This window comes from Mercenaria mercenaria, chromosome 11 (genome assembly GCF_021730395.1).
Source record: "Mercenaria mercenaria strain notata chromosome 11, MADL_Memer_1, whole genome shotgun sequence".
Classification (NCBI taxonomy): Eukaryota; Metazoa; Mollusca; class Bivalvia; order Venerida; family Veneridae; genus Mercenaria; species Mercenaria mercenaria.
The window spans coordinates 8,977,581-8,997,156 of record NC_069371.1 but is presented as its reverse complement, the minus strand read 5'-3'; the positions used below and the strand labels follow the sequence as shown (position 1 = coordinate 8,997,156).

The 19,576-nt window shown below is 33.7% G+C and overlaps 1 protein-coding gene across 3 annotated transcripts in view; it reads right to left on the bottom strand.

Moving 5' to 3' along the window:
* Positions 1 to 904: 904 nt before the first annotated feature.
* Positions 905 to 19,576, bottom strand: part of LOC123531433 (nostrin-like) — an 82,745-nt gene continuing 64,073 nt past the window's right edge. For all 3 annotated transcript variants that reach the window (XM_045312391.2, XM_045312389.2, XM_045312388.2), the window contains 9 exons: positions 19,309 to 19,425; positions 18,576 to 18,683; positions 17,847 to 17,963; positions 17,447 to 17,555; positions 16,752 to 16,840; positions 15,793 to 15,921; positions 15,037 to 15,148; positions 13,805 to 13,924; positions 905 to 10,968 (listed from right to left, as the gene is read on the bottom strand). In XM_045312391.2, the coding sequence (XP_045168326.2) occupies positions 10,865 to 10,968; positions 13,805 to 13,924; positions 15,037 to 15,148; positions 15,793 to 15,921; positions 16,752 to 16,840; positions 17,447 to 17,555; positions 17,847 to 17,963; positions 18,576 to 18,683; positions 19,309 to 19,425 (1,005 nt within the window). In that variant the 3' untranslated portion in view covers positions 905 to 10,864. The remainder of the gene's footprint in view (positions 10,969 to 13,804; positions 13,925 to 15,036; positions 15,149 to 15,792; positions 15,922 to 16,751; positions 16,841 to 17,446; positions 17,556 to 17,846; positions 17,964 to 18,575; positions 18,684 to 19,308; positions 19,426 to 19,576) is intronic.

The window sequence follows — 19,576 nt, the reverse complement described above, 5'->3', positions numbered from 1 at the left end:
GATGGTAACTATATGGTTGAATACACAAGGAAGTGTGACTATCGGACAGTCTGAGGGATGGGCAGACAATTTAGGTGTCAAGGTCACCATGACCTTGACCTTTGACCTACTTACCGGTATATCAAAGCAATATGGATCATCTAGACTAAACACAATCTTCCTTTGAAGTTTGATTAATGCAGGTCCAAGCATACTCCACTTATTCATTGATTGTAGACTATTTTCGGCCCCAATATCACGTCGACTTTTTACCTACTGACCCTAAAGCAATGTGTCATGCAGTGACCGTGTGAAGTTTGTTTACTATAGACACAAGCATTTTATTGACTGGACCCTGTTTTCAGTCTCAGTCACTGTGACCTTTGACCTACTGACCCTAAAAGAATATGGACCATGTACCAACCATAGACAATCATCCTATAAAGTTTGGTTACTTTATGCCAAAGCATTCTCTAGATACTGATCAAAAGCACAAGTAAAGTGTCTGCCCTGGGAAGGGCTGACTGATCGACAGACGGGTAAAACAATAATCTCCACTTCTTTGAAGAGGGCAGTGATCCAACATGACAGTCCTGACAAGAAGAGCATGTCCACTTCGTGTTGATGGTGTATACCAGGTTTCATAGGAATTACATGGACACTGTGGAAGTTGAGGACACAAGGTACAGATGCAGTTGTAAAATTGTCAAGTCTTGATATTATTCAAACAATATTCAAAAAAATGTCTTGACAATATGGGCATGTCCATTTCATTTTGATGATGCATACCAAGTTTTCTTAATACTGGATGAAAACAGTATGAGTTGAGTATACAAGTAAATATAACAGACATACAGACAGAATGAAAGATGGACTGTCTCACAAGTCTCTGGCACTGGGAGCATAAAAACAACAACTCAATAAAAAATATTCTACATTTATTTTATAACAACAATGATATATTACAACTTGTAACAATATACATATGATACACATAAATATCACTAGAATAATTATCTTAAGATTGCTTTATATCAACACAGCTTTTTCTTCTATATTTAATTCAAGCTGGGTCTAAAGATAACAGGTCTTGTAACTAAATAATCTATGTTTATTTTTTCCAATCTATAAATACCTTTTCATAGCCAAGCTGAAATGTAAATAAATAAACTTTAACAGAATGCCTAATGTTTCAATTAAAACTGACTTTTTTCGGAAAAATCTTAATTTCCATTTCTCTTGCGGCCCATATTGATAACTCGAGTCTCTCAAAAATGTAAAATTTTGGCCAAAACTGATGTTTTTTGTAGCACAGCCAAAAATATACAGCAGAGGTTAAAAGATCTATAAAGACTAAATTTGATTAACAACTGTGAAAATTAAGGACTTACTACACTAAAAATGTTGAAATTTCTGACCGAGCCTGTACAAACCATAATACTGATACAGTGCAATACTAGACCTGTTGTCTTACAACCCGGTTTAAAGAGAAATTAAGGAAAATTGTTTTATGTTGAAAATGAAAATTTTAAGAAGTATTTTTCATTGAATTTTCCCCCACTATCCTAATCATCAGTGTGTTTCATTAATAAAAAACATAATTAACAAAATTACAGGTAGCTGAGCCCATATTACATTTATTCATAAGCTGATATTGCAGATGATACCTATAAATGAGAAAAAAAACAAAAAAAAAAAAACACATTTTGGCTAAAAAAGCAATTAACTAATTTCTCTAAAAGCCTTCATGACTAAATATAAATTGGCAATTTAAACTAGTAACAAACAGGATAACAGTAATAGAATATACAACAATAGGCATATTAAGGTAGTGTACCTGTATTGACAATCTGTAACTTCTGTGTGATTTTGTATTCTTTTATGTTACTGAAGCATTCTTTGGCACTCTGCTTCCTAAAATGAAGCTAAAAGAAGAAACGGTTTCCTAACAATAGGCAAATTTTGAAATCACATGAAAAATATGTATGTAATTTTACAGAAATTACTGACTGTAGCCACAGGTATACTACCTTAAATTAACTATCATCACATTTTTGTGTCGGGCACCTTCTGTGGTGAAGCATTTTCCAGAGATTAATTGTTGCTCACCCTATTCTGGACAACAACAACAACAACAGCTGTTTGTGAAGTTAGGCAGAGAGTAAATGCACACTGGCCAGTTATAACATTTAACTTAAAGAAGACAAAAGGAGAACAAGAATATCATACAACAAGTCAACTTATATATTGTGTATTAACCTTAATACAATTATCATGTACAGGTAACACAATATGGTCTAGAAACCTACAGTCTGTTTTTGCATCTGTTGTATTACTGTAACATCATTTAATCTCCTGGGCATGAAATGTTGTGGTTTAGGTCAAAATGCCTTTTTAATTGATTATTTCAAGAGGCTATGAAGAGATATAATTTCGTAGATTGACTCAACTGTGAAATCCAACAAAACTAGTTCCCATAAAAGTCAGTGATTTCACAGTGTGTGACTTACTGTGATTATCATAGTATATTCAGTTTTTTAACAACTCTATGCTCTATCCACTGAAGTCTTCATACACAAGGTGTAACATTGGCTCAAACACTGAACTGCTTAAAGTTAGAAGCCATTTTTATCTATTCATGTAAACAATAACCTCTGAGAAACTTCAACAAAATGACAAACAAGAGCTGTCCGTAAAACAGCCAAGCTCGACTATTCGAAATATTGTCCCAGAAGCAGGAAAATATTACCAAAAAAGGTTAAATATCAAAAGAGTTTTAAGTTTAAAAGGGGGCATAATTTGACCAAAATGAATATCAGTTATGGGACTTGCTGCTATCAACTAGTTTTATAACCCCGAAGGCACATGTGAAGCTTCAATTCAATATCTGCATTAGTTTTGGAGATAGAAACTCGCATGTAAAACTTTAACCAGAATTTTCAAAGTCCAAAAGGGGGCACCATTTGCCCAAAATACATGCCAGAGTTATGGGACTTGACCCAGTGGGGTTGGTAATTGATCTAGAAAAAGAAAAAATAAGTTTCAAATCTATATGCCTTTTAGTAATTGCTGTATGTACTTGCATGCAAAACTTTAACCAGGATTTTCTAAGTCCAAAAAGGGGAATAATTTGCTCAAAATACATGTAAGAGTTATGGGACTTGATCCAGTGAGGTAAGTAATTGATCTAGAAAAAGAAAAAATAAGTTTCAAATTTATATGCCTTTTAGTAATAGCTATATGTACTTGCACGCAAAACTTTAACCAGAATTTGCTAAGTCCAAAAGGGGGCATAATTTGGCAAAAATGAAAGTCAGAGTTATGGGACTTGATGCTATCAACTAGTTTTATAACCCCAAAGACACATGTGAAGTTTCAAATCAATATCTGCATTAGTTTTGGAGATAGTAACTTGCATGTAAAACTTTAACCAAAATTTTCTAAGTCTAAAAGGGGGCATAATTTGCTCAAAATACAGGTCAGAGTTATGGGACTTGACCCAGTGAGGTTGGTAATTGATCTAGAACAAGAGCTGTCCGTAAGACAGCCAAGCTCGACTATTCGAAATATTGTCACAGAAGCAGGCAATTATTACCCAAAGTGTTAAATATCGAAAGAGTTTTAAGTTCGAAACGGGACATAATTTGACCAAAATGCATATCAGAGTTATGGGACTTGATGCTATCAACCAGTTTAATAACCCCGAAGAAAGATGTTAAGTTTCAATTCCATATCTGCATTAGTTTCGGAGATAGTAACTTGCACGCAAAACTTTAACCAGAATTTTCTAAGTCAAAAAGGGGGCATAATTTGCTCAAAATACATGTTAAGAGTTATGGAACTTGACCCAGTGAGGTTGGTAACTGACCTAGAAAAAGAATAAATAAGTTTCAAAGCTATATGCCTTTTGGTAATAGCTGTATGTACTTGCACGCAAAACTTAAACCAGGATTTTCTAAGTCCAAAAGGGGGCATAATCTGCCCAAAATACATGTCAGAGTTATGAGACTTGATTCTATCAACTAGTTTTATAACCCCGAAGACACATGTGAAGTTTCAATTTAATATCTGCATTAGTTTTGGAGATAGTTACTTGCATGTAAAACTTTAACCAGGATTTTCTAAGTCCAAAAGGGGGCATAATTTGCTCAAAATACATATCAGAGTTATGGGACTTAACCCAGTAAGGTAAGTAATTGATCTAGAAAAAGAAAAAATAAGTTTCAAATCAATATGCCTTTTAGTAATAGCTGTATGTACTTGCATGCAAAACTTTAACCAGGATTTTCTAAGTCCAAAAGGGGGCATAATTTGCTCAAAATACATGTCAGAGTTACGGGACTTGAGCCAATGAGGTAGGTAATTGATCTAGAAAAAGAAAAAATAAGTTTCAAATCAATATGCCTTTTAGTAATAGCTGTATGTACTTGCATGCAAAACTTTAACCAGAATTTTCTAATTCCAAAAGGGGGCATAATTTGGCCAAAATACATGTCAGAGTTATGGGACTCGACCCAATGAGGTAGGTAATTGATCTAGAAAAAGATAAAATAAGTTTCAAATCTATATGCCTTTTAGTAATAGCTGTATGTACTTGCACGCAAAACTTTAACCAAAATTTTGTAAGTACAAAAGGGGGCATAATTTGGCCAAAATGAAGGTCAGAGTTATGGGACTTGGTGCTATCAACTAGTTTTATAACCCCGAAGACACATGTGAAGTTTAAATTCAATATCTGCATTAGTTTTGGAGATAGTAACTTGCATGTAAAACTTTAACCAGAATTTTCTAAGTCCAAAAGGGGGCATAATTTGCTCAAAATACATGTTAGAGTTATGGAACTTGACCCAGTGAGGTTGGTAATTGACCTAGAAAAAGAATAAATAAGTTTCAAAGCTATATGCCTTTAAATGATAGCTGTATGTACTTGCAAAACTTAACCAAGGTGTGACGCCGACGCCGACGCCAGGGTGAGTAGAATAGCTAAACTATTCTTCGAATAGTCGAGCTAAAAAGAAAAAATAAGTTTCAAATCTATATGCCTTTTAGAAATAGCTGTATGTACTTGCATGCAAAACTTTAACCAAAATTTTCTAAGTCCAAAAGTGGGCATAATTTGCTCAAAATACATGTCAGAGTTATAGGACTTGACACAGAGAGGTTGGTAATTGATCTAGAAAAAGAAAAAATAAGTTTCAAAGCTATATGCCTTTAATTGATGGCTGTATGTACTTGCATGCAAAAACTTAACCAAGGTGTGACGCCGACGCCGACGCCAGGGTGAGTAGAATAGCTAGACTATTCTTTGAATAGTCGAGCTAAAAAGGCTATTATATTAAAGTTGAGGTATTAATTTCACATCACTTGCCTCTTGAACTGACTTCACGGTCCAAAAGGTGAATTACTAGACTTCAAGGTAAGAAATAACACCCAAAGCAAAATAAAAGGCAAGATATGAATGGAAATTTTGATACCCCACCACAAATAGTTATTCAGTCAAAATTCTTTAAATAACTTTGATACAATCTCATATCAGACAAGTAGTTTTGTTGCTTCTATCTACAGACCATGCAAGTAGACTAATAGAGGGTTGATCCAAATGCTATTCCACTGGCAATATAAAAACACAATACCAGGAAAAGTAAAAAAGTAAACAACAACAATTCATATCAAATTACCTTAACCTAATTGCAATATTAATTGAAAACATCTATAAAATATAGTTTGTACTTGTTGAGATATCAACATACATTTTGAGCATGGTAACAAAGAACACTTCATGTTACTAAGGGTTGTTGAGGTCAGAATTGAAAACAAGATTTAGCACAACATAGCTCACTATAACCTGCCATTCCGCTAAAGTTTCAATGGCAGACAGCAGAAAGACATTACTTCACATTAGTATTATTTAATATGATTTGGCATGTCATTCTAATTCTAAAAGGCGATTGTCTTTCCTTGATTGCTTTTCCTCTACAAGAAACAAATATTACTTCAGAATGCAATGAAAAAAACAACATTGGCGGTATAATTTGTATTTCTACGTATATAAACGAAACAAATTTAGAAAACAATATTTACCTTTCTGATCAAAACTGAATCAACATGCAGCCTGATGTAATTGTTAATAGAAATTCAAATAAAATTGCTATGGACTCAGTGACATTGTTTTTTTTATCAACTTTAATACATCATGTAGAAAATCCCAGAAAATCCACATAATTCTACATGAATATAAAATATATGAAAAAATCATTCATAGTTAAAAAACTATGAGGTTGGATTAATGGTTCTACACCTTATACCACCTGCATTGTAAATAAGAGAAACATGACCAACTTCTATGGTAAATTTATATGGTACTTTTTACTTCTGATTGTAAATAGAATGTGTTTTAATGCTAATTAGTCAGATTCAATATTTTATGCTGATGGGAGATTCTGTAATATATTTTCATACATTCAGAAATCAAGTAAAAAGCAGAGCTGCCAAAGAATGCATAGTCTTTATGAAGTACTAGTAACTGAGACTGAAATCATCCAAAAACAACTAGATGTGTATCTTCAGGACACAGTTGGCCTGACTTTCTGTCACTACCTAATTATTAGTTACTTGTTGACAATGCAAGACTAAATAAACTTTCATATCACCTTTGGTTGGGGGTATGGATACTACAAAACATCATCAAGAAACACAAGATAAATAAAACTAAAAGCATAAACATTTTTTATTTACTTTTTTAGGGGGAGGGGGGAAAAGGATGGAGATGGGGGAGGTAAATCATGAATAAAACTGCAGGTGCTGAACTATATAGCTGCAGGACTATAGGTCAAATACTTTTTGAGAAACATGCTACACATAATTTTAAGCCTTTTATGCATATTTTTGACTAAGTCTCGGGCCACAACTCTGGTCTGGCTGAGGGAAGTCCTTAACAAGAGCTCAGGTGCACAACTTCACATGCTGAATAATAATCCTATGATGTCAATGACTCTATGTTAAATACTTTTTGAGATATTCATGACACAAATTCAGACAGACTGACTGACATCCGGACAGACATATGTCCAAGCATTAATCTAAGTGCCCCCAAAAAACCCATTCCAACTAAAAAAGGAGTAGTGAGAAGTGTGGGGTGGGGAGGGAACAAAAATGCTAGGGGTAATAAACATGTTTCGGAAAAATGGAGGGTTAACACTTGTTATTTTACACTATTTTACACAGGGCTTTTAATCTATATTTTAAGGTGGAGTATGATGCTTCATGAAATTTCCTTCTTTAAAATCTTAAAAAAGTTTACTTCCTTCAGAAAGTATGTACATCTATACAAATTCGCATAACAGCAAGTTTCAAGTGAATAAAATTTCATATAACTGCCCTACCTATAATCAATATATCTAAGCAGTTTGTTTTGTGGTATGAGGCATATATGATTTCTACAGATGTTATCAATACTGGCTTTTTTTTTACTGTGTATGGAAGAAACATAACAAAATGAATGGAGATTTTATCTGGTCCCAAATTTGTCTAAAACATAATAGACTTCAGAGTTCTCAATGGAAAATTTTACTAATCTTATTTCTTGATGACTTGGGTATAAGAATGTAAAACGTGTTAAAATTCATGAAAATACTATTTGGAACATTAACCAACATACCAGAAAAATGTTTAAAATTCTAGATTTTTTAATTGCCTTCACACCTAAAACCTAATAAATAAAGTGACATGAAAATTCATGTTTACTGCAATTTTAAATTCTGTAATTTATTCTCAGAAAAATCCCTATTCTGTAACAAACTTACCTGAATTTTCTTATTATTCTAATTTGTCTAAATTCTATTTATTCTTCAAATGTTGTATTTGCAAGTATGGGAAAATGGACACAAAAAATGCACTGGGATATTAAAGGAAATATTGGCGGCACTAAACAGAAAAATTATACATAACTTTAACTTCATTCCCTATTAATGTTATCTGCTAGATGGTCCCTTTTGGCTTGACAACACACAACTGAAAACACTGACGTACATCAACAAAGTAAATGCATTTTATGCTCCAATAACAAACATACATAAATATTTGTTTCCACCCAGCTTTATAATAAATGTTTAATGCCAGATATAATTGCAAGTCATCACATTAAAATCACCGATTATCCTCAAGATTTATTAATTCTTGTGTTAGATTTAACAGAAAAAAGTTTAAATTGATAAAAAATCATGAGTAAGAGTTATCAATTATGGGTGAGATGTATAAATCAAGGGTTTAACTGATCAAAATCATGGGTAAGCTTTATCAAGATAAGAGCCGTGCCATGGGAAAACCAACATAGTGGCTTTGCGACCAGCATGTATCCAGACCAGCCTGCGCATCCGCGCAGTCTGGTCAGGATCCATGCTGTTCGCTAACAGTTTCTCCAATTCCAATAGGCTTTAAAAGCGAACAGCATGGAGCCTGACCAGACTGCGCGGATGCGCAGGCTGGTCTGGATCCATGCTGGTCGCACACCCACTATGTTGGTTTTCTCATGGTGCGGCTCATAATAAGATTAATCTGATTAAAATCATGAATTAGATTTAACAAAATCATGGTTTATTCAAACAATGGTTTCGGGAGATTCTTGAAATATAATCATTTTGTTTCAGAAAGTATGAATATATTAAATGCATATTTGGTACTTAAGGAAAAATAATACAAAAAGTAACCCATAACACATGACAAATTACATCATTCTCAGTAAAATGTGCGTTCCCTTTAATGTGGCGACTAGCAATTTAAGAACCTGTTCAAAATACAAAAAGGTAAGTTATACAAGAATTTTATACAGCATACTGTGTTGTGGAATTCAAAAATGGATTAAACAATGTGGCACACATAACACTGCAGAAACAGTGAACAATCACACACAACAATACATTAATATATAGATCTATTGTTGCACAGCTTTACTGACCAGGGAGTGTGAATGTCAACAAGTGTCATAATCTAGTAACAGCAGCATACTATCCTGCATTATATTAAAATATCCTTGTCATATAGAGGATGTATATTTGTTTGTTTCAGTAAAAGATCAAAACATCTATAATCCAGATCCAATACTTTCACAAGTGACATTTCCAATAGAAAATTCTGAAAATACTTTCACCGTATACAATTTTTTCTTCATTTCACTGTTTAAAACCAAAATGTCCTATTTTTCCAGTGCAACATGACAGATATGTTTAATTAAACATTATGTAGAACTGTAAAAGTTACGTGCCAAGCAAATTTTAAGGCTTTATAAACCTTCAGAGAGCCCTGTTGTCTGACAAATAATAGGCATACAGAAAAAAATTAAAGCATTTAGGTAGGCACAGAAAAGAATGTAACAGGTAGTGTTCTAAAATCATGTAATAAAACTTGATTTTTACAGCAATGAACTAGGCAGTCAACACATCTAAGGGATAAATGAAAAGTGTTAAGTGAAATTAAATAAGCAATATCAGTACAATAATTAAGCTGAACAGATAGATAAAATGGCAGGAACAATATGAACATTGCAAACATAGTGAACACTTTAAATAACTGTAATGAGAATTTCTTTATAACAGCTAGACAGTGTTTAACTAACTTTTTCCTACACTTCCCATATAGAAATTTTAAAACAGCGCCCCCCACTTTTCAGATCCCTATAACTATTGCAGGTCAAAGAAATAATAAACAATAGAAACATAACTAGCTGATTTCTCTGAAAATCACATAACACTCTGATCATTTAAGAAAGGGATAGACGCTTATTAATTGAAGTGCAAAACAAGCATCTCCATCAATACTCAACATTATGTTGGTTATGATTAAGTTTAACAAGATTTGGCTCTATATTTCTCACGAGAATTTCAGATCTTTTTTATTCTACAGATCTTTCTAAGTTAATTTAATATACAGAACAGGTAAAGATCATCACTAACTGATAAATTTTAAGGCTCTGTTCCTTTTCACTAATATGTTAACAGATCTATAGTTTTGCATAGAGGTAAACATTGTAAAACATATACATTTATATTTAGAGGCAGCTTATTTCAGATCATTATTTTTATTCTTCCTTGGTTAATCAAAGGCTGTTATCTATTGAGCTGAAAATATCTTATTAAACCTCTTGACCCACATTCGTCAACATCTGAAATTTAGACTTGCACTTTAAATTGGTAAATATTCAGTTACCATAATTTTTGAATTTGTTATATGAATAGTTTTTTCATGCAACTTTTAAAAATATCTGCTAATAACAGTACAGACCTATCTTTAAAAAACTTGATCTTTTTATGTTTTAAAATATGTGTAAATTTCAGATTTACAACACTGATAAATGTGGGCCTTGAAGTTCATTATAAAAGAAAATAACTGTTAGCATCCAGCGTGTAATTGACACACTTGTGACTAAAAACGAAAGACCAGTGGCAGCCTGGTCAATAGAGAGTTTTTCTAATAATTACCAACTAACTGGTATAGCAAGCCACCTAACCAAGTTATTCTTTAACATTCTTGCTGAACGAGGTTATAGTCAAAAGAGGTATACCTTATGATCAACATTATGAAAATGATGGTAAAGTTGCACTGACTACTGGTACTATATGGAAAGGCCATTAGGCATTTATTCTGTATGTAAATATATAAGACAATCATGACAATCTGTCTTCCTTATTTTCTCAAACTAATGCTAAAAGCAAATTGCAAACTTTCACAATCATAATCTCATTTTTCTTCAGATTCAGTAAGATAAAGTATATGTTTGAGATATTCCAGCTGACTTCAAACTACCAATTTTCATATAAACCCTAATATCTGTATCTGTGGATCCACCAAACAATAGCTGTTCTCTTCACCACCTGTTTGTCCATAATCACATTTAGATTTCTTCAACATAAGTGGCTGGGAACATACCCACTCTTCCATTCAATTCCCCCTGCCACCAGCCGTCTGGCTGTTTATCATAAATGTTGATAATATTACCTATAATGCAAGAAATAAAACATGAATTATGAAAATTCTAAACATCAGCAAACAGTCACTTGACTACTTCTAATTATTTGGGATCATGCAGCTACTGTACAATAGAGTTCTGCTTATAAGCAGGTGATAATGGCTGCTAGGTGTTGCACATTTTCATTACCTCTCATGAACACACTTGATCAAACTACTCTTTTAATGACACATAAAGTTAATATTTTATAACCAATGAAACATCAGATTTTTGAGATCTAACATAAATGTTTTCAGCTAAATGGACACAGTTCATGGTTAAAATACACAGAATAAAACAATAAATACAAGTAGAAAAAAAACAACAGTCAAACCTGTTTTAAGCAGCCAGTCAAGGGAGAAGCACAGTCTGACCGTTTAAGGCGTGGTAAAGTTAGAACAAAAATTCAATCTGGGATGTAAGTTGACTGGCTGTTCAAGGGAAGTGGTTGTTTAATAATGTGTGGCCGTTAGAGCAGGGTCAACTGTACTAGTTTAATAAATATATTGTGACATTTGTATTTGGCTACAAAAAAAATAATAACGGTATAGTCAGAAATGTATTTTATTCCATTATTTCTATTATTATTACATAGTCAAATCTCAATATCTCGACTTTGTCGGGACCAAGGGAACAAGAGCTCGTAGAACATGAAATGCCCCCCTTGATGCATTCATTAACTGCACAAGGAACAGAAATTATTTGGTCACTGTACACAAAAGTTCTATTGTTCTGTCAATGTGACCTTGACCTTTGACTTATTGACCTCAAAATCAATAGGCATCATCTACTGGTCATGATTAACCTTCCTATCAACTTTCACGATCCTAGGCCCAAGCATTCTCAAGTTATTGTCTGGAAATGGTTTAACTGTTCTGGGCCACTGTGACCTTGACCTCTGGTCTCAAAATCAATTGGGGTCATCTGATGGTCATGACCAACCTCCCTATCAACTTTCATGATCCTAGGCCCAAGCGTTCTTGAGTTATCATCCAGAAACCGTTTATCTGTTCCGGGTCACTGTGACCTTGACATTTGACCTACTGACCTCAAAACCAATAGGGGTCATCTGCTGATCATGATCAACTTCCCTATCAACTTTCACGATCCTAGGCCAAAGCATTCTCCAGTTATCGTCAAGAAACGGTTTAACTGTTCCAGGTCACTGTGACCTTGACCTTTGAACTAGTGACCTCAAAATCTATAGGGTCATCTGCTGGTCATGATAAACCTCCCTATCATCTTTCGTGATCCTAGGCCCAAGAGTTCTTGAGTTATCATCCGGAAATCATTCAACTGTTCCGGATCACTGTGACCTTGACCTTTTACCTACTGACCTCAAAATCAATAGGGGTCATCTGCTGCTCATAATTAATGTCCCTATCAACTTTCATGATCCTAGGCCCAAGCATTCTTGAGTTATCATCCCGAAACCGTTTAACTGTTCTGGGTCACTGTGACCTTGACCTTTGAACTACTGATCTCAAAATCTATAGGGGTCATCTGCTGGTCATGACCAACCTCCCTATCAACTGTCATGATCCTAGGCCCAAGGGTTCTTAAGTTATCATCCGGAAACCGTTTATCTGTTCCGGGTCACTGTGACCTTGACCTTTAACCTACTGACCTCAAAATCAATAGGGGTCATCTGCTGATCATGATCAACTTCCCTATCAACTTTCATGATCCTAGGCCCAAGCGTTCTTGAGTTATCATCCGGAAACAGATTGGTCTACATACCGACAGACCGACATCTGCAAAACAATATACCCATCCTTCTTCAAAGGGGGGCATAAAAGAGTAACATATCAAAATATCGAGATAACTGAAGCTAGGTCAACTTTGGTTAGTAGGTGGGATAATGTAGGTATGTATTCATAAAAAGACAATTTTTGAGACAAAATATGTATATTTGTATACACATATTGTTCAAATAATAACATTTTTTCAACCTCTTCCTGGTTTCTAATACCTCTTTCCACCATCTTGTTCTTTGTGCAATGCACATGTGAAATCCACTCTTAAGATTTAAACCTAAATATGATGTAAATAGCACAGAATCTTCATAATTGCAATCAAATTCACTCAATTTCAAATATTCAATAAATTTTACTCAATTAGTGTTGCACACAGCTTGCATCGCAAACAAACAATTAATGACACATGAGCACCGGTTAATTGGCTTTGGGTCGTAAGCAGGACCATTGACTGAATAACTGCACTTGTTGTTGTTCGCTCCTACAGCTGCAGATGACAACTAAGCTTTTTGCACCTGCGTTTGGCAGAAGATTGATGTCCCCTTGAGATAACCGATGTCAAAATAGAGTAAATTCCAAAGTCAAGGATTGAAAATTGAGTAGAGATATTGAAAAATTTGAAATATCCAAATCGAGATATCCATAGCTTATTTATATGAAATAAGAATGGAAAAAATCGGGACCGGGAAAATCCACTTGAGATACTGTGAAATCATTAATATTCGTGGGGGACTAATTTTCGTGGATTTCGTGGTTCAGTCAATCCACGAAATTTAATCCCAACGAATAAGTAAAATTCCCATTCATTTTATAATCAAAAGTTGAAATCCACGAATTCATATCCCCACGAAACTACCGTTTTGACCAAAACCACGAAATTTCATGCCCACGAAATTAAATGATTTCACAGTATCGAAATAACCGTAGTCGAGAAAACGGTTTTGGACTGTACATTATTCCTGCAAAGCCCAGTCAAATGTGAGAGAAAATCTGTGAGGTCTTGCTTTTTTTTCTATGGGGGAGTGCACACTACAGGTTATGTCCCCTTGTAATCACTAATCTTCCTTACCACATTGTAAAACAAGTTCATCAGGCTGTCCAGCTGTATAGTCAAATAAGGCCTTACACCGACCCATGATTCTGTGATTCTGAGGCTCTGGGGAGGGGTCATCGTCAAAATCATCATCATCTAAAATACAACAATGATTTTCTTAATTCAATGATTTTATAAACAACCATTTTGGTATCAGCAAGTATGACATAAATTGAGTCTGATTTTTTTTTGGTGGTTTATTAAGATATCACAATGAGATTATATCCTTGTAATCTAACAGTGAGATTATCAGAATAAGTTTACTGCTACAGAACTACATTTAAGTAGGACTTATGAATAACTGCTACTTGTGAAAGTATTGCATCTGGTGTTAATCGGGTAAAACATGTTTTAAACTTACAATGAACAAACAAACGTTAAAGTCATCTTCTGACCACAGGCAATCATCGCATAATCTCCAATTGTTGATCAGAAGTAAATGGTCAACCAGCAGACAGACAAACTGACAAAATGTCAAATAATATCCCTTCTCTTTTCAAAATGAAAATTCTAAACCATTTTGTAAAAAGCTGCTTACAATGGCATTTACATTCTTGATATGTTTTTGGGACTTGACGCAGTCATATAGAGACTACCACAGAAAGATTTTATTTGACAAAACATCCTCTGTTTCATTTGATTGATTCAACAAAATAGAATAAATAAATCATGGATCTATTTCTTGAAAATCTTACACAGTATCTCTAAGTATAGCAGGTTTTTATGTCTGAACATGTTTTTATCCCATGTATACTGTACACTAATTAGTAAATAATAAGGTAACAAATTCTATAAGTAATTTACAGTGCAAGGGAGGTCATACATGAGAAAAGAAATGAGAACTGTTTTTAGTACAAGACAAGTTTGTTTCTTTTTATAAGACAAATACACTGGCAAGATATGAAAACGCAACAAACATATGGCTGAATATATTTTTTACTACAAAAAGCATCACCTTGAAATGTTCAACACATCTCGATACTCTATACCCATTGTGTTAATTTTATGGTCTGTTGTGCTGATTAAATTTGAACACAATGGGCATAATACAGTACTTCCCATTGCAAATAGTTCACTGCTGCCTTGAATAAAATATTTAAGTTGCGAGTGGGTTTTATAGTACATGTTCAGTACTGGAGCAATCATTCAGATCTCTAGAATCAAGCTTTTACACAAACGGCAGTTATGCCAAAAAATATGTATCTTACCAAATGGTTCATCACTAGCGAGTGCTCCTATGGTTACATTGGTGACATCATAACCTGTTCTACCTTCTGTTGCCAGATTCATTGGTAACTTTAAAACACTAACAGTCATTCCCTGCAAAATTATGTTCAAATGTTGACATCATTTCAAAAATACAATATTTTAGATGTTAAATAAAGTCACTTCATATTTGCTTATCAAAGTAATCCAATTTTTTCAGTTTTGCTTACTGAAACTAGTATCTATTGTGATATCATCCAACTTTAGGCCTAAAATCTTTTTTGTATTATCCAGAAAATATCACTATTTCATGGGGACATGAATTTGTGTCTTTCAAAATTTAAAGAAAAAAATAACAGTTTAAAAAGTTTTTCATAGGGAAATACTTTCAAAGACTGACATAATTTATCTCAAATGAATAATACTGACTTCATATTGCTATGTAGCTTAAGTAGAACAGTTACTTGGATTAATTCATTTTCATATGATCATACATCCTCATTATTAGACACATAACAAACTGCTTTCCCATATCGTATAAAGTCAGTTATTTATGCTAGGCAGATAGTCTGTTTCATTTAGAATAAGAATTGTTTTGCAAGCTAGAAATTTAATACAAGACCATCTTGTCAAAATATGTACATAAGCTATTCATAGCAGTAATAATACATTCTCAACAAAGGGCAGTTAGCAAACAGTGAAAAATAAATCACTCATGAAAATATCTGATTTACAGTAATGAATACAAGAATACTGACCTGTTTATCTCTGGTTTGTTCTATATATTTTGAAAATTTATGAGCAGGTTTATGTGTTCTGTCCAATTCCGCTAAAAATGATGCTATTTTGTAGTGGTTGGCCTCTAGAAAATTGGTCATAAATATCACCTGTAAATAGAAACCACAATCTTTATAAAACTTAGCAAAACAACATGGATCTTCAACAGATGGGGGACCTCAAGTTGAATTTAGAGATGTTACAAACTTTAACCACTTAGAATCAACTTAACTGTGAAGATCAACATAACTGCATAGATCAATATAACAGCATAAAATCATGAAACCGCATCGAATGATGTTAGTACATCTGGTTTTTTTCCGCATATATATTATTCTTTCATTTCTTGGCAAAAAGAAAGCCTAATGTGCCTCAGCCATTCTTGACAGAAGTCATCCAAAAGAGCATTTTTGCAAACTAAGTAATATACTGAAATCTGAACAGCAATTTCTTGACCTGCACACTCATGTAATGACAATAAACAACGTGTAAAGTTTCAAAGTCATAGCTATTGTAGTTTATTAAAGAAAGCGGACATAAACAATCTGAACCAATGCCAAGGTAGATGCTGATGCTGCAAACAAGTGACAATACCTGGCAGATCTTTTTCAAGATTAAACCTGCTCATATCATGTGTTAGTCTGTGTGCTTAATCTTGAGATATATGCTCATGGTAAAAGAGAACCCCCAAATCTGAAAGCCAGTTAATGACCTAATTTAGAATGATTTTACATGTAAACATTTTTAATCTTTTGAACAACAGCAATTTATTATCAATTAAGACAACAGTTGCCATTTACTTGTTGTATGCTTTATGTTTCCACTTTTCTTTCTAGACCCAGGTGTTATTCTAAATATCCATATAAATGACAATAAGCTACAACTTCCAATGTAACAAGCTTGCAATTGCAGAACTACCTTAAAATAAATGAATAATAACCTGGTTTAATCTTTGCCTTGCTTCTTCCTGTGCATCCTGGTCAGCAAAATTTGGTCTTTCTTTGTACACACCCACCAACTTCTCCACACCTGGTAAACATTAAGTGAACAGCTGAATAATATTCTACATACATGCCTCAGAGAGGTATTATTTTGAAACATTATCTTAAATCCAAGAAGACAATTACTTATAAAAATACATACTGTACAGCTAAACCAGAAGTTCCATAAATATACTTTAGAGGAGAAATCATTTGCAAACTTTGTTTGATTAAATCAAATTTAAGGAAAACTTGGCAGCATGCCTTTTTTACCTTAAAATTGACTAATAACTCATGTCTAGAAACAACTGTTGAATGTCTAATCTTAAGACTGAGTTGCCATTAATCTATCCGTTAAATTAGTAATTATAAGGATCAATTAAATATGGTAGTAAATACTTAGCACTACTATTACGGTTTAGTGAAATCATTAATATTTGTTGGGGACTAATTTTCGTGGACTTTGTGGTAGTGCAAGTCCATGAAATTAAATCCCAATGAACAAGCAAAGTTCCCATTATTTCATCTTCTTAAAAGGAAATCCACTAACTCATATCCAAACTATATATCCATTTTGGGCAAAACCACAAAATTTTGTACCTATGAAATTAAATGATTTCACAGTATACTTTAAATTACAATGTCTATACCCTACCTTCCCTGCCTTTTTGTTCCCTTTCTATAGACTGACGTATTTGTAACAAATAATGTTGTAATGCAATTTTCCGCCGTTCAGCTTTCATTGTAAACTGTTTATCTTCTGCCTGCAATTGGTAACAAATAAACATTGAACAAAATATAATTTGAGAATTTTTTTTTTTTTATATATGGTCATTATATCAGGCACAGGAAGGTGCCCTTGTAGAGCTGGATGGTTTCCATCACATGATGACCCGAGTAAGGCTAACACTAGGAGAGGTGAGTGGCATGTGTGCAGAAGTCGGTGACCGTAACCACCTGGCCTAAAAGGTCGAAAGTCGATCTATCAATTTTTGAAGTTTGTCTATAATCTGATGACAAACCAAATGTTAAATGATATACTGGTATATACTTACATAGCAGTCTATGAGTATTTGTTCTGGAGTATAGTGAGTGGTCCGTTGTTTGGCTGCATTTCTTATATCACCAGCAATATCAACAGATAAAACTGACTGATGTAATTTTTCACAACTCTGAAAACAAAATAGAAGACAATGTAGCAATTTTTTTAATGGACTGTAAGAAACAGTAACTGTTATATGATACTGATAATAATTTACTTATAGCAATACCAAATGACTTATAACTGGACATTACGGGGAGCAGTGGTCTAGTGGTTAAGGTGTCGCCCACTCAATCCTGGGGTCGTGGGTTTGAGCCACTGGTGTCAGTACCACGCCCTCTCATATGACACCTGTACTTGTTTTTCCAGGAAGCGGACTCGAAAGTGGTTCAAATAAGCCTGAAGCTTTCATCACAATAGAGCTAAAATAAATCAGTATAAACTAAAGACACAGTAAAGAAGTAATGTTGCAAACTACAATATGTCAACTGATTACATTCATGAATGTTGTAGCATTTTATGAATTTGACAAACAGAGTAATTAGGGTCAGTGGCAAGAATAGTTCCTGAGAGACATACAGTGAACTTTGAACAATTACTAGGTTAATTATGAATTCAGTCCATTTGCGACTTATAACAGCATGGAAATCTTTCTAATAAACTCATTAGTTTGAATACTATAATTAAATACATACTTTGATCTGTAAGTAAACACACATGGATTCTATAGAGGAATACATACCTGGGTTAATTTTGGTGCTAACATTGATATATGACTATTATACTGGTTAAGAAAATCATTCATTTTTGCTATTCTTTCCTCTTCTAGCATCTGTAACTGGGCATTTGCCTGAAATAGAAAGGCTATGGAATGAAAATAATATATCTATAGCTTAGGCAGAAAGCATACAACCACTGTAAAGGATTTTAATTTTTGGAAATGCCTAAAAAGAAGCTACAAAATGAGATTCTAGAATGACTTAAATGTAATTTTTTGCACTTGTACAGGAAATCCAATCATATAGTCTGCATTTCTGACATTTATGGTTGAAAGATTTGCTGGTATATGCAATACTGATGGTTGATGAATGTGAAAATAACACACCATGGTGCTCCAAAACTGATGATTATCAGAAAAAGTTAAACAGTGTGATTACATAAACGATTGCATTAATGATTCACTGACATACATGTAGTAACCACAGTATAAGAGATATTTATTGTGCTTCCAAACTGCACAGAAACTTACGTAAATACAGCCATATAAATGCATGAAACTTTATCAACTGTAGTGTGTTTAAACTTGTTTCTGAATATTTTTTCTCTCTCAAATTGCTAAAATTCAAGCAAAAATTTTATTGTTCAATATCTAAGCATGCATATTTAGCTCACTAGGCTGATCACAAGACTATCTATGTCGAGAATTTTTACTTGACTTGAGGAATGCGTTATATTTTTTCTCTAAATCATTTTACCTTGTTAACATTGAAGTCCCACTCCTGTCTAGCTACCTCAGCTTTCTCGCAGCTCTCACAGTAATGTTTATCAGCTTTCCGTAAAGCATCCAATACCTGCTTCTGTTTTTTCTCTGTCTGGAAAACACAGAAATCTACCTCATTTCCGACGTCTAAAATTTCTCTTTGAATTTTCAACAGAATTCTGTCCATATGGGGCCATCCTTAAAAAATTGTTTGTTGGCGGTAACCCGACCGACTCATGAAAATCGCCGCGACTCAAAAAAAG